Source organism: Oncorhynchus clarkii, chromosome 24 (assembly GCF_045791955.1).
Source record: "Oncorhynchus clarkii lewisi isolate Uvic-CL-2024 chromosome 24, UVic_Ocla_1.0, whole genome shotgun sequence".
Taxonomy (NCBI): domain Eukaryota; kingdom Metazoa; phylum Chordata; class Actinopteri; order Salmoniformes; family Salmonidae; genus Oncorhynchus; species Oncorhynchus clarkii.
The window spans coordinates 10584120-10600786 of NC_092170.1; the positions used below are offsets into that span (position 1 = coordinate 10584120).

A 16667-nucleotide genomic window follows, 5' to 3' on the forward strand; every position below is an offset into this window, starting at 1 on the left:
ATGTAAATAATTATCCCTATGTCTGGGTCATGAGATGAGTGACAGACCTATAGACCACACAGCTCTGGGAAGCTTCTAGGAAGTGTCCTTGGGCACACCTGGGGCCGTTTCGTTCATTTTGGAGACATACACCACTTAATTTCCCTTCTACATGCTAAATGACATCAATGTAAACATGCCTGCTTCTCCCACATCTTGCAAAGCAAAGGGTTGCCTGTGGAACTCAGAGATGCTGAGATGAGCCTCAATGTGATAAAACCTTTTTTATTTTTGTATTTTTTTTTTTGTGTTTTTGATTTGATTTGTGGCCAAGGAATATGATATGCAAATCCTTGTGGATAAAATCATGACACTGATGAAAATTCATAATATAACCTCCAGTGGGAGTTTTCACCACATTATCAGGTAGAATTATCAGGTAGAATTTTTTTATTATTTGAATAATCTAAAATAATTATATTTTAGTTTTTGTAAATGCAATGCCACAACTATTTCCTTTCCTCACTAAAATATATTGTTTTGTAAATGTACACTCACTCATCGCTTGTTGAATTATCATTTTCCAAGAGATTCCCCATCCAAGTCCTGCATGAGGGCGGCAGGTAAGCTAGTAGTTAGAGTGTTGGCCAGTAACCGAAAGTTTGCTGGTTTGAATACCTGAGCTGACAAGGGGATAAAACTGTTGATGTGCCCTTGAGCAAGGCATTTAGGCCTAATTTGGTCTGGAGATGCCATACTACCCTGGCTGACCCTGTAAAACAACCAATTTCACTGCACCTTTCCGGTGTGTGACAATACAACTTGTTATTGTATTTATATATTTTTTGTGTATCTCTCTCAAGCCTGGCAAACGCTCTCTGTGATGGCTTTATCCAACATGGCTACGCCACTGGATGCTTCATTAGCCTGTGGCCTGAATGCTGAAGCCGTCCAGCTGCCACCACGATGCAGGCTAGTAGGCTGGGTAATCAGCTCTGGACGCTCTGCCTCGCCTCAGAGGACCCAGCCACTCGCTGCCTGGCGCCTCATACACAACAGTCTCCCATTAATAATGCAGGACGGGAGAGGGGCTGACAGCAGCCTTTGCAGCCTCTCAAACTAGTTCAAACGCAAGCACTGGCGACATGGAGAATAGGTGCCGGTGTCAGACACCTCGAAGAAGGCACGCCAGGATAATAGCGAGCCTCTCCTTCTCTCTCCTGGTAGAAACATTTCTCTTTGTAATTACTTTCGAAACAAGTAAAGTTAAAGGTGTGGGGGGGGGGGTGCACAAGGGAGAGCGAGGCCCCCCTGGAGGATTAGGTGTCGCGTTGATGATAAATCCAATTCTCAGCGTTCTCAGGGGAAGATTAGGCTGATCAGCCTAGTGCCTGAGATCCCTGCTCCTGACTTCAATATGCACCCTGTCAGGGTCTCCATTCAAAGCCCCATCACCGAAATGTAAATTGACATCAAAAGGAACCCTTCATCGATCTAGGCACAGCACCTAGAAAAGAACGGTCGCTTCTCATATCTCTCAGATACTGATCGGCGAGTGGCACCTTTGGGCTGTCTTGATGTTGGAAATGGGGCTACATTTATTCATAGTTTTTCTTATCACCTAAAGTGAATAGGGGAACAAGGAAGAGGTACAGAGGTACTAACCAGTGGCAGTTTAAGGATGAGACTCTAGGCTCATAGACACGCTGCTCCGAGATGTAGTCAGCAGCAATGAAGAGATCCAATATTCCAGCCAGGACTGAACTGATCCCAGGACTGTTGACTGTAGCTGCCAGAGGAGGAAACAGGCTTGGTTCCAAATGAGATGTGATTTGTCACGTTGTTATTCTCCACCCCACCACACAGCCTCCAGGTTCTCAGCTGTATTCTGCACCTGGAATATGAATAGTTATGGCACACTGGTTGTTAACTTTTTTAGAGATCCGTTCAACATGATAATTAAAAGGACTGTAACTATGTACCACGGAAGTTCGGCATTTTCAATAGGAGATCCAGACTTCTTTTCAAAATAAAATCAAGGTTTTGACTATAAGGAGGTTAACATAATATCAGAATTCTTAGACCTGGTATCTCCCGTTAAGTTTGGTAGAGAGATGTGCCCGTTTTACTGTGTGGACGGTGTGTCAGCTATTATTGTACATACTTAATATTTGATTTTGGTGAAACGCTGCTTATTGCCTTCTCACTCTGAAAAAGTAGAGAGAACAAAGTAGAAGTCACCGGTTCTAGGAGTTTTACCCTGTGAAGTCCTTGTCTCTCTGCCACAGTTTCCCCCCCTGTTGACACATAAAGCACAGTACTGTCATGGTGATTAACGGCTCTCTTTGCACTGGACTCGGCGGTAGAAGTGCTTTAAATTGCGCTCCCGAATCCATCATAGAGCTGTTTGAGAGTTCTCTGAACCTCAAGTTCACCTTCAAACGACTGTCCCTCACATCACCGTCCCACACTGTCCCTCAGAGGATCAACACACACACACCCCCCAGCTGCTCCTGTACACACTGACACCACCAAATCGCACATTCACATTGCACACACACACACGTGCTCTCTCACACACGCGCCATCAGAACAGTCCCAGCTCCTACCCATACAGTCCCTCTCATCACCAACCCATGGCATGACTATTACACTATTACACTGATTCACTTTTTACTTCTGAAATGCACCTTCACCTTCCCAACATACAATGTCTCGCAAATTACATAGGCTATACAAAGAACTGCCACTTATGTGATTCACCAGACACCTGTGTTCCAGGTTTTTTATATTGTATCTGTGCTGAGGTATATATATCACATTGTCTACGGGAGGGGAAAGTATGGATTGGTGCCATTGGCTGCATAATGTGTTCTGTTACAGTACCATTCTAATAAGTCAATTCAATGTATAGAAGCATCCTGTTGCAGCTTCGCATGCTTGAGATATCGGGAGTGCGAGACCTTCGGAATATAAAGTTATATATGACTTATTTTTTTTCTTCCAAAAATGAGTTGGTCACATATAATGGATATTTAGATGGTTCTACATGTCTGTAAAGTTAGAATTTTGAAAAAGTACATTTTAAGTGAAAAAATAAATAAAAACTAGAACATTTCTATCTGTATAAACCCATTTGAACTGGGCGCTAGAAGGCTCTATCAGCTATCCAATCACAAGCCTGAACAAATACAGACGGAGCAATCAGAACACGTCTTTGCCGTCTCTAAGTATGGTCCAGGTTAGTCTAGCTAGCAATAATGGGACACAAGCAAAAACAAACAACACTGTCAGAAATCTTAAAAGTAAATACTGGCGTCACATCGTTGTTCGGTGATGACAGTAATTCGTCTCATGATCATAATACATTTATTTAATGTATTTATGTGTTCTTACTCTCTCTTGGTAGAATAGTGTTATTCTGTCATTTATGTATTCAAATAGCTACAGTTTTATTAAAAACTGAACATGTCTCATTCAGAAGTGTCAGATAGAACCTTATTATGGTTGAACCCAAATTGATTTACAGATGTCTCAGGGTTTTGATACTCTGCACATTAGATGCCTTTAAGGTGAGGACCTTAATGGGTTATAAAGAAGAATTCACTAAAAAACAGTTCTGAGATCTGTGATGTGAAAACTGACGCTCAATTGTTCAGAAGTGTGCTTTGTCCAGATAGAACCTTATAGTCCCAAGGTCACGAGTGTAAACTAGGCCTACTTTTAACATAATAACAGACAATACTTCAACTCTTCAACCCAACATCTATAAACACTGTAATGTCTTGCAGATGTTATTGTCAATTCTTCACATTCACAAACTGCATTTCCTGCTAGCGTGATTATTCCCCAACCTCTCTAAGATACATTGGTTTTAAAAGTTGCACTTCTGTAAATAACCTTTCAGATATGGTTTAGACGCATGTCTGACGCAATTCGTTATCATAGAAACAATCTCAACCTTTTCTGGATGTAACAACAGATACCCAAAGCAATCCAAACACCAGCGGCCTGTCTCAATTGATTACTATGATGGTTCCGGTCCAGGTTCACCTTGTTGCTGATGCATATGGTGTAATGGTGTGTGCCAGAAACCTCCTGGGTTGTGTCTGTAATCTATGGTCCATGGTTACGCCACTCCACTCCAGAGCCAGAGCTAGCGAGACAATTGTGGGCGAATCCTCAGTGTCTTCACCCTCCAAGTGCGTTTAGGTTTAAGGATTCTTTCCTGAGTGAACAAGGTTCTTATAAGAGGCGACAGGAGCATGTGGCCAGCGCAAAGCGATTACCAGTTTCCCCCGTCACTTTAAAGTGATATGCTGCATGTTCCACAGTCAATTCCCAGCTACCTGTGACAGCAAGAAATTGGCAACGCTGAGACCCACAAAATGTTGTTTTTTTTCACTTGAAGTGAGCGAGTGCTTCAACGCCAGCCCTCAACTGAAATAAAAATCAGCAACTTCAGAGTAATTTAACTGGTTGCTCTCTCAGTAATCATCTGGGTGACTGGTAGGTTTGTCTTGAGGCAATCTGTTGTGGTGTGTTGGGAGGCAACTTGGGGCAAATCTGTCCTGAAAAACTCACTTCCTCCTTGTCTAACCTGCAGGAAGAGAGATTTCCACCCGGAAAATGTTTACTGCGAGCGTCGACACCTTTGTGATTAATTATTGGCCTGATAAAAAATTGCATTTATTCCATCGTGTGTATTATTTTGTGGCAGCCATGCATTTCACTGCATTATTAATATTCCTTGTGCTTTCCACTCTTTCATAGTGAGAGAGAGCATGAATTCTAGCACAGAAAACCCCTTCTTCTTGCAGTCACACACCAGGACCGTCTTGCTGTAATCTCATGGAACAGTGCCACGCCACCCGTTCCTCTGCCCTCCTTCGACAGAAAGCAATTAATGGAATATCTGTAAGCTCCTATATACCGTGGCTGAAATGGCGGGGGTATATAATGTACAGCCGGATGGATCATTCATTACTAACAACGTTCATTAGTCCTCCCAATCTATGCACCTTTCAGATTTGGAGATGAGGCATTTCGGGGGATGTCAGATGTTGTCCTTTAAACGTCGACCTGCAGAACACATTTTTTTTCCTAGACCACAGACATGCTTTAGTTTCGTACAAATCTTAGCTCTCGGCTTCTCCACTTTTTCATACAAGCAAATCTTTCTTTGTTCATGTCACACTGTCAAGGCTGCGATGAGTGACTTTAATCATGTACACTGAAAGGAATGTCGTACTTTCCAAATCATCACTTCAACTGACGATTGTTTCCTTTTTTTTACGTACCTGAGATATTGTTTCATGTTTTTCAGTTCAAGATATAGCCTGTAACAAAAACTTAAATGCGTTGCATGTGGAAAGTGTATAATCATAGCACTTATAATGTAATCAAAAAATAACCTCAACTCAGGATGTAGAACTCTGCATAAACCATGTAACCATTAGGCTAATGTATGCGTGTTAAATTAATTCATGCACGCGCACACAATTATGGAGATATTTGGAGCGCTATAACATTTTAATGTATTAATAATCCTTTACTTGTTAATCAAAGTAGCTCTCTGCCTTGAAGTTAAAGACCGTTGCATTAGCAGAACACAAATAAATAACACAACACTGTTGTCGGGCAGAGCAGACTACTTTGTCTTGTTGCTATTGACTAGGTAACAAACAGTCCAACCTTTTACTGCATGTTTTACTGCTGGTGTCATGACTGTGTACAGTAAAGACATTTATCACAACTTAAACTTAGCAGACCTTCAAACTTGAGAACTGATGTACACTTCTCTTGGGCCTTGACTGACAGAGCCAGGACTGGCTGGCTGAGAGTAGAGAGAAACCTTGGCTATTGTTCAAAGTCCAGACTGGGAGGTGAATAGCCTTTTATTTTGATTACACTCGATGAGGGTGTGATGGTGGGCAGATGATGGGCAGAATGAAACAACCACTTTTAAATTATCTCTTTTTACAGCTGACACAAACAGACCAAACAGCAACCCCAAGGTTGAAAGTAGCGGACACTTTAGATATTAAAGGTCTACTATGCTGGAATCGCTCTGCCATTTCCTGGTTGCTAAAATTCTAATAGTTCACCTAATTTCAGTTTGTGACAAAACAACCAAGTATTGTGTAGAGAATCATTGTACCATCTAAACCTCTGTGAAATAAATATTCAAAACCCCAAATATTTCATTTTCAGCTGTTTGAAGCTGGTGTACAAAACCGAAAGTATGAAAGTTAAGAATGGGAAGCATAGAAATAGTGCACATAATACCGTTTCTTAGATTTGCTTTCAATGAAAAAGACAGATCTATAACTAACATTTCTATGCACATTTGATCGGGTCGCCCAAAAACGTAAGAATTGAAGTCGGAAGTTTAAATACACCTTAGCCAAATACAATAAAAACTCAGTTTTTCACAATTCCTGACACTTAATCGTAGTAAAAATACCCTGTCTTAGGTCAGTTAGGACCACCCCTTTATTTTAAGAATGTGATATGTCAGAATAATAGTCGAAAAAAATGATTTATTTTAGGTTTTATTTATTTCATCACATTCCCAGTGGGTCAGAAGTTTACATACACTCAATTAGTATTTGGTAGCATTAACTTTAAATTGTTTGACTTGGGTCAAACGTTTTGAGTAGCCTTCTAAAAGCTTCCCACAATAAGTTGGGTGAAGGTTGGCCCATTCCTCCTGACAGAGCTGGTGTAACTGAGTCAGGTTTGTAGGATCCTTGCACACGCTTTTTCAGTTCTGCCCACAATTTTTCTATAGGCTTGAGTTCAGGGCTCTAATACCTTGACTTTGTTGTCCTTAAGCCATTTTGCAACACCTTTGTAAGTATGCTTGGGGTCATTGTCCATTTGGAAGACCCATTTGTGACCAAGCTTTAACTTCCTGATTGATGTCTTGACATGTTGCTTCAATATAGCCACATAATTTTCCTCCTTCATGATGCCATCTATTTTGTGAAGTTAACCAGTCCCTCCTGCAGCAAAGCACCCCCACAACATGATGCTGCCAGCCCGTGCTTCACGGTTGGGATGGTGTTCTTCGGTTTGCAAGCCTTCCCCTTTTTCCTCCAAACATAACGATAGTCATTATGACCAAACAGTTCTATTTTTGTTTCATCAGACCAGAGGACATTTCTCCAAAAAGTACGATCTTCGTCCCCATGTGCAGTTGCAAATCTTAGTCTGTCTTTTTTATGGCGGTTTTGGAGCAGTGGCTTCTTCCTTGCGGAGCGGCCTTTCAGGTTATGTCTATACAGGACTCGTTTTACTGTGGATATAGATACTTTTGTACCTGTTTCCTCCAGCATCTTCACAGGGTCCTTTGCTGTTGTTCTGGGATTGATTTGCACTTTTCACACCAAAGGACGTTCATCTCTAGCAGACAGAACGCGTCTTCTTACTGAGCAGTATGACGGCTGCGTGGTCGGTCCCATGGTGTTCATACTTGCGTACTATTGTTTGTCCAGATGAGTTTGTTGAGTGGTTTGTGGAGTGGTTGAAAAACGAGTTTTAATGGCTCCAACCTAAGTGTATGTAAACTTCCGACTTCAACTGTACATATTGCAGCGTTAGGCTTATACAATTTTTTAAAAATAGAGCTTATCAATCAAGCTTGGAGTGTATTCATAAAAACGTCAGATGCAACTCACAACCTCTTCAGAGCCACTCAGAGTGTGGAGCGGATGGTCATTGTAGTTATCAACCTCTTAACTTTCCAGACAAGTAATACTGTAAATAAGCAATTTCAACAGTATTACGATTCATACCAGAACTTGAGTGGTCTTCTTATACAAGATGACAGGTGCTTTGTCAAGTCTTGGTAATTAGAGGCCTCTGTGCCAGGGCAATCTAACCTTTAGCACTCCCTCAAGGCCACAAGCAGCAGAGAGGGCGCTATATTGCAAAGGCCTCATATGGTCCACCGAGAGGTCTGTGCTAATAGAGCCACGGCATTACAGCTAGTGATATGTAGAGTGAATACAAATCATTCACAGGAGCGTACTCCTGTAACCCTGCTGTCTAGAAGCTATACCTCCTTCTTTGCTTTACATTATCCTCCCCTCAGTACAGTATTAACATGTCCTCAATAGTGTTTTCCCTATGGATCACACAGAGGGTGTTTTACAGCCAATTATTTTCTAATGTATATTATTTACTGTGAGGGAAGAGGTTGCTTATCTCAGGTTTATCCTCTGTTATGAAGGCACAATGTGCAGAGAGAGCATCTCAGGAGGTTTAATCGAAGCAGGATGCCATTTCCATACATCCCCCTGACTAGGATTCTCAAAGGTATCATCTATCCCACAGTTGTTATGTTCAAGCAATCTTTTCTCACCTCCACAACTAGTTTAGCAAGACAGATAAAACAACAGTCACTGTACTGTAAGGATTCATCTCACATTATTAATCTCCTAATTGACTGAATATTCAGACAGTGATGTATGTGAACCAGGAGAGCAAGAACAGTGCATGATGGGAAATGATTGCACTGTTTTGTGGCTATTTAGAGGCTTTGTAGTGGAAACCTGCCCAAAGACAAAGGAGAGAGTCTCAATCTTTCCAGATGCATACTGTATATGTCACACGCACACAGCTTCTTCCTCTGCAAGCTGTTCTGAGTGAATCATGTTCAGGAGAAATTACTAAGTGTTCTGGGAAAAAGGAATTCAAAGGAGGTACCAAAAAGTGAAAGGAGCATCCTCAGATAACCAGCAGCCTTTTTTTGGTTTCTTCTCTCCCCATTTCTCCATTTTCTTCATTGTACAACATGTGTTCTGTTGTCACTGTGGGTTTGTTTACTTGTACAGTTAGTTATATTTGTTGTATTTGTAGCATCTAGAATGAATTGATTTCCTGCAGGTTTCACCCTATGGGCTAGATTCAGATCCAAGGGGCATTGGTATTTTTTTCGTAATGATATCAATTCCTTTTAAGTCTATGAATAAAATAATACTTTTTCTCACCCTCATCATTTCCCTTTTAAATGCTTCATTGGCACTCTGTGGATTTCATAAAAAACCCTCAAAAACATCACACTTTCCTTTTGAATCAAACCAATTAATGTGACCCTCACGACAAACTGTGTCAACACAATTGTACGAGAATAATCATGACTTGTGTTTGAACCCACTTGGCTTAATTTCGTCTTTTGCGTCAGTTCAACAGTATGTCCGGAGTTCCTTGGGTCTGTAGAATTACCCGCATTTTCTAAATGGCAGACATGTGAAATGAATTAGTAGGTTGATTATTATGTACACTATACACACACATGGCTAGTTAATCATCTGGTTGTTTATGAACGTGTGAAATCATTAGTCCTCTAAAGACAGGACATTTTTATCTGGCATCCGATGAGGGCCGTCTGCTCTGTACTCTACCTACCAAGGGCTTTTCTATACCTCCTAGTTTCTAAACGAATGCACTGTTCCCTCTAAGCCACGTCCTTGGAGATTACTGCCACCTTCCCGGAAATACTCTTAACCTGCTACTGAGAACGTATCTGGGGCGAAGAAATGCTGTAAGGGGAAAAGATATGACCTGGCTTTGATTTGCCTGCTGCTTTTTTCCCCGCTGTGTGCTACATGCAAACAGAACGACGTGTAAAAGGAACAGCCCCCCCGTCACAAACCGAAGGAGAAGGGGAGTTAGCCCATGATCAGCCAACATAATTCTCCATCCTTTTAATCAAAACAGTGTTACAGGGGGTTTGGCCAAGTTGATCGATCGCTTGAGAGAGCGCATCTGTGATTATGTAAGTGAGCTGGTTGTTTTCAGTTTTTTTGCGCCCTGCCTGTAGAGCAGCTGTGCCTCCCACCACCCCCTCACACCACCTCAGCATGGTTCAGTCCAGTCCATTCTGCTTGGGGGGGAGTATGAAGGGAGTACAGGGTGAGTAGCTGTCTGCCAGAGCCTGGCACGTCTCCCCTCTCATTAGTCTCCCACTATGCCTCTGCTGCCTGTATTGTGAGCTGTGGGCTTCCCCTACGGTGAACCCTGCAGCATGGCCGCGGCCCAGCTCAGCAGCACAGGCATCCGTCAAACACAACAGACCCCTGTCATCCTGCCTGCCTCACCACCTGCCTGCTGCTTGCCAAAGCAGAGGTTGCTTAGAGACGGGGAGAGAGGAAGGCAGGAGCCGCTTGCCTTCTAAGGCAGCCGCTTGTTAGTTTGAACAGGAAAAAGGTTTGGCTGGCTCCCTGCATGCGGTGGCCAGGGAGCTTGGGTTTGTGAAGGGTTTATGAAGCGCGATGAGGAAACTGATGTGCTCCCACTGTAGTCCTGCTCACCTGACGGGGAGTCCAGGGTGTTTCTGATTGGAGGGCGGAGGGTTAGAAAGGGTTCCTATTGGCTGATAAAGGCGTTGGAAAAAGCTTTAATTAAGAGACATGTACAGTAGCTCAGATGTCATGGCCATTGGGTACTATTAGGGTTTGCCGGTGGAGTTTTTTTTTATTTAAATTTTTATTTCACTATGTCAGTTAAGAACAAATTATTTTTTTACAATGACGGCCTACACCGGCCAAACCCGGACAACACTGGGCCAATTGTGCGCCACCCTATGGGACTCCCAATCACAGTCGGTTGTGATACAGCCTGGATTCGAATCAGGGTGTCGCCTCAAGCACTGAGATGCAGCGCCTTACACCGCAGCACCACTCGGAGCCCCAAAACTCTTTTAGCAGAGGATGGTTTCGATCCATCGACCTCTGGGTTATGGGACCAGCTCGCTTCCGCTGCACCACTCTGCTTCCCGAATGGGTTGTAGACATCTGTGGATAAGTAAGAGAGAACCTGGGCCCGTATGTATCTAGCGTCTCAGAGTAGCAGTGTTCATCTAGGATCAGGTTTCCTCTGTCCATATAATCGTATTCATGATTGGGCAACTCTGATCCTAGATCAGCATTCTTACTCTGAGACGCTTTACAAATACGGGCCCAGTTATTAAGGTCGTAACCCTCCTAGATTTCTGATAAGCCACCTCTCCTTCGATAGGGAAGGCCACAGTAGTGACACTACTGCATGTGAGAACCCCTTAGAGTCATTGTGAAACAACTTCTGCTCCCCGACTAATTCACTTTCTGTTTTGGATATACTCGATATACTGTGTCGAGTGGCTGAGTTTTCAATTTGCATTTTCGGCATATGTCTGCCAGGTTATATTATATCCATTCTCATTGATTCAGACGTCCCCTTACATTTATTCAGTAAGCAGGCGCTCTAACACACACAGTCTTATACACGGCGTAAGGCTCTGACAGCATGCAACAAGCCGAGCTAAACAAGAGGATACTGATGTTCTTTTTAAACAGGAGGAAAACCAATACTGTTCACCTAGATATGTTTGTGGTCCTCTGTATAGCTCCGTTGGTAGAGCGTGGTGCTTGCAACGGCAGGATAGTGGATTCGATTCCTGGGGACCACCCGTACGTAAAATGTATGCACGCATGACTGTAAGTCGCTCTGGATAAAAACATTTGCTATATATTATATATTTATCAGAAGAAAGAGCAAAGCGGGGAGAACTGGAGAGATCGAAAAGAGCTTAAACGGATCCTCAGGGATTTTGACAAATCTACTTCCTGAGAGTTAGATGAACTCGTGGATACCATTTTTATGTCTCTGCGTGCACTTTGAAGGAAGTTGCTAACTAGCACTTGCGCAATTGCTAACTAGCATTGCGGTAAATCTAGTTAGCATTGCCTCACAAAACTATCTCAAACTTCCTTCATACTGGATACAGAGACATATAAATGGTATCCAATAGTTCATCTGACTCTGGAGAAGTAGATCAAGGGCCTCATTGCCAAAATCCTGAAGTATATTTTTAAGTGCAGCTATCCCTCAGAGATGCCTCGGATTAGGAGGAGTCATTTTCATTACAATAATTAACCTTTGTTTATCTTTGGTCACTACGTATAGGGATCATTCCCTATATCCAATAGACCTACAGTACCAGTCAAAAGTTTGGACACACCTACTCATTCAAGGGTTTTTCTTTATTTTTACTATTTTCTACATTGAAGAATAATAATGAAGGCATAAGAACTATGAAATAGCACATGGAATCATGTAGTAACTAAAAAGTGTCAAACCAATCAAAATATATTTGAGATTCTTCAAAGTAGTCATCCTTTGCCTTGAAGACAGCTTTGCACACTCTTGGCATTCTCTCAACCAGCTTCACCTGGAATGCTTTTCCAACAGTCTTATAAGAGTTCCCACATATGCTGAGCACTTGTTGGCTGCCTTTTTCTTCACTCTGCAGTCCAACTCATCCCAAACCATCTCAATTGGGTTGAGGTTGGGTGATTGTGGAGGACAGGTCATCTGATTTAGCACTGCATCACTCTCCTTCTTGGTCAAATAGCCCTTACACAGCCTGGAGGTGTCGTTGTCTTGTTGAAAAACAAATGATAGTCCCACTAAGCCCAAACCAGATGGGATGGAGTATCGCTTCAGAATTCTGTGGAAGCCATGCTGGTTAAGTGTGCCTTGAATTCTAAATAAATCACAGACAGTGTCACCAGCAAAGCACCCCCACACCATCACACCACCTCCTCCGTGCTTCACAGTGGGAACCACACATGCGGAAATCATCAGTTCACCTATTCTGCGTCTCACAAAGACACAGCGGACAGATTTCCACCGGTCTAATGTACATTGCCTGTGTTTCTTGGCCCAAGCAAGTCTCGTCTTCTTATTGGTGTCCTTTAGTAGTGGTTTCTTTGTAGAAATTTGACCATGGAGGCCTGATTCTCCTCTGAACAGTTGATGTTGAGATGTGTCTGTTACTTGAACTCTGAAGCATTTATTTGGGCTGCAATTTCTGAGGCTGGTAACTCTTATCCTCTGCAGCAGAGGTAACTCTGGGTCTTCATTTCCTGTGGCATTCCTCATGAGAGCCAGATTCATCAAAGCACTTGATGGTTTTTCGACTGCCCTTCAAAGTTCTTGACATTTTCCGGATTGACTGACCTTCATGTCTTAAAGTAATGATAGACTGTCTTTTCTCTTTGCTTATTTGAGCTGTTCTTGCCATAATATGGACTTGGTATTCAATCTGTTAATTTAAATTCCAGGTGACTACGTCATGAAGCTGGTTGAGAGAATGCCAAGAGTGTGCAAAGCTGCCATCAAGGCAAAGGGTTGCTAATTTGAGGAATCTCAAATATCAAATATATTTTGATTTGTTTAACAATTTTTGGTTACTACATGATTCCATATGTGTTATTTCATATTTTTGATGTCTTCACTATTATTATACAATGTAGAAAATAGTAAAAATAAAGAAAAACCCTTGAATGAGTGGGTGTGTCCAAACCTTTGACTGGTATTGTACATAGATTTTAATATTAATTTCACGCGGTTCTGGTGCATACTTGTTTTCAAATCAACCTGATTCGTAACTTGGTAAATGTCCTCTCTTTTTTGTCCTTCCAGGTGTTACGTGGATGATAAGGTGTCCAAAGTTGCCTGGCTCAACCGATCCAACATCATCTTCGCTGGGGAGGACAAGTGGTCGCTGGACCCACGTGTGGACCTAGTGAACAAGGGCCAGCTGGAGTACAGCCTTCGCATCCAGAAAGTGGATGTGTACGACGAGGGCTCCTATACATGCTCCATCCAGACCAAACAGCAGTCCAAGACCTCTAATGTACATCTCATTGTCCAAGGTAGGCACTAGCACAATTAACCAATCAATCAACCAATAAATCCATCAATCAATCCAAAAAGTGTATTTATAACGCCCGTTTTACAGTAAAAGTTTTCAGTAACTTGGCCATTATTAGGTTCTGAACGAACAGAGTAAAAACTCAAATGGACGACTAGAAACAGCTCAAACCCAGTTTTTTCACCACTTGGTCATACAGCAGCAAAGACAAAGACATGTTTATACAAGCACATATCTTTATACACTCCTACTGGGCGGAGTCAACTCCTTGCATGTCTAAGATACACAATCCTCATTAGTTAGGCAGAAACACAGTAGGTTCCTCTTCCTGGTATTGTTATGGCCCTGCCTAAGTCTAGGACCGTGTGTGTGTGTGTGTGTGTGTGTGTGTGTGTGTGTGTGTGTGTGTGTGTGTGTGTGTGTGTGTGTGTGTGTGTGTGTGTGTGTGTGTGTGTGTGTGTGTGTGTGTGTGTGTGTGTGTGTGTGTGTGTGTGTGTGTGTGAGAGATAGGACTATAATCAGATGGTCTTCGGGGTCCACCTCCCAGCAGTGTCTTCTCTCTTCATCTGTTGACCTTATCTCGAGTTGAGTTCCACATCCCTTATGGTCCTGGTTCCTCAGCAACTGGCCTGCCTTATCAACAACTAACACTAGACTGTTGCCCTTTGCCTCCCTCCTTAGGAACATTCATATTCAACAATAACATATTTGAACAGAATATTCACTTTCTGCACTTCCCCTTTTCTCTCTCAGTAACTTTCCGCACACCTAGTTCCTCTTGACCCTTCATTGACCCCTAACATATACATTCCTTATACATGTAATAAATAAGTTCTAGTATGGTAACATGACTAAGTATATTTCTAGCTAGAATCTAACTCCATGTACTGTACGTAGCTAGCTGCCTGTCTCAAGACTAACAGTCCACCATCTTCTTCCATCAACCAGCAGCCCACCTATGGGTCTCTGTAATCTCCTTGTCTTCCATATTACTTGGACAGATGACAGGGAGTTCTCTTTAGCTGTCAAGAACTCCTTATCAACTGTCCACATAGTATGAAAGACAAGGAGATGTCTGTCTGCTCAGCAGAATGTAGATCTGAGGCCCTCGCTGTGAGGTCTTGTTTCTTGCCGTTTCACCTGAAGCAATTTCCAGTAGTTCTTTACCTTTGTCTTGGTGCACTTGTGCTGCATATCAAACCTGAAATTCAAGTTAACCCATTAATGTTAATTTGTTTGTGCAATAATAGTTTGTGCAATAATTGTGTCTATATTCTGTCTAACAGCACCATTAATGGCAGCACCACCCACCTATTGCAAATGAATCTCAGACAAATGGTGATATGATTAGGGGTGGAAGATGGATGATAACCTAAGATAGCATTTTACCACACAAAAGCTACAGGAGAACGCTGTCTGTTCACGTAGCGATGAAGAGCTGATCTATTAATAGCACTGAAAGGTCAATACATGAATTGATGCTTGTGCCATGTTCTAAGTGGATCTGTTCCCGCAAATTGTTCCCTGTTATCAGAATCCCATTGGGTTCAATTAGACACTGCTTTATCATTGGTTTTTCTCATAGTCTTCCTGTGTTTCCATTTACCTGCACATATTTCATGACTGACATTTAGAGCTAAAAATTGATTCTACATTGTTTTTCACCATTCATTACTTTTTCTCTCCAGTAGTCCTCAGTCCTAATCTTCAACTGTTATGTGGATATGAGATAACATTAGCCTGGTCTCAGGTCTGTTTGTGCTGTCTTGCCAACTCCTATAGTCATTGTTATAACAATGTGACAAAATGACCAGATGAGTTGGCAAGACAGCTCAAACGGATCAGGGACCAGCTTACTTTTTCCTGTGGGAAGCATTGTATTAATTTCCTTCATTTGCTGAAACTATGGCGTCATATTGAAAGCATATCACATCCCACCGTGTTAGTAATAGTAGAATTCTGGCTGGCTATAGGAGAAAGTCACATCGTCATCACACTATTCAATTATCCAACACACATTTACTGCTGAATAGAGAATTTTTTGCACATAGTTTAGGGCGGAAATGTCTGCCAGACGAAGTGAAACGCTGTGTGTGGTGTCCCTTTCAACGACACATAAGGACACTCCAAAAGCAGAGTAAAACAAGTTAAATGGCTAGTCACCCTTCCTTCTTTTATGAAAGTGTTTCCAGCAGCAAGCAGCCAATGCCTCTTCCTGCTAGTTAGCTGGCGGAGACCATGCTCATGTAACCGAAGCTGACACACTTTCTGCTAGCAGGGACACCAGTGTAATTGGAAAACAAATGAGTAAATTTGCTGTGAATAATAAAGCCATGAACTTGCAGCGTGCTTAAAGGCATTGGTGCTCAAAGACAGGGTCATTGCACATGACGCAAATCACAATATGGCGATTTTGCCAGCCCGTTCGCTTTTGATTTTAATGAAACCCGAGCTAGCAGTTGATGTCGAGCTGTTGAAAGTCTGTGTGACTATGATACTCCGACACCATTGGTTGACATTAGTGTTTGCTTGGTATATGAGAGAGTGACAGTGTGTCAAGAGCAATGTGTGTATGCTGGTCGTGTGACGAATGTTTTGAGACCATTGAAATCTGTCAATAAAATGGATTCCATGATGTCTCCTATTGCAACAGTAAGCTGTTTTTTTGTGCGGCCAATGGCACCGCTTTCTCAGCAGATTTTTATCAGGATTGATTTGGTCGCTTTTGAAATTAACGTCAGCATTATTCAATCTTTATTCAAAAATCTAAATCCTTTAAATTAGAGCGCTAAGCAGCAACACAGGGTTCTTAGCAGACAAGCACACAGATCCACCATGCAGTGAATAGATACTGCTATAAACGCTGATGGCCCGCAAGCCAGGTTTTCAGATGCAAAAAATATGTTAAATATATGTATATAGTACCAGTCAAAAGTTTGGACACACCCACTCATTCAAAGGTGTTATATCTGAGATTCTTCAA

General features: G+C 42.2%; 1 protein-coding gene across 1 annotated transcript in view; it reads left to right on the plus strand.

The window, feature by feature from the left end:
• LOC139382881 (limbic system-associated membrane protein-like) overlaps positions 1-16667 on the plus strand; it is a 147009-nt gene that overhangs the window by 92737 nt on the left and 37605 nt on the right. The window contains exon 2 of the mRNA XM_071127127.1: positions 13453-13685. Coding sequence (XP_070983228.1) covers positions 13453-13685 — 233 coding nt within the window. The remainder of the gene's footprint in view (positions 1-13452; positions 13686-16667) is intronic.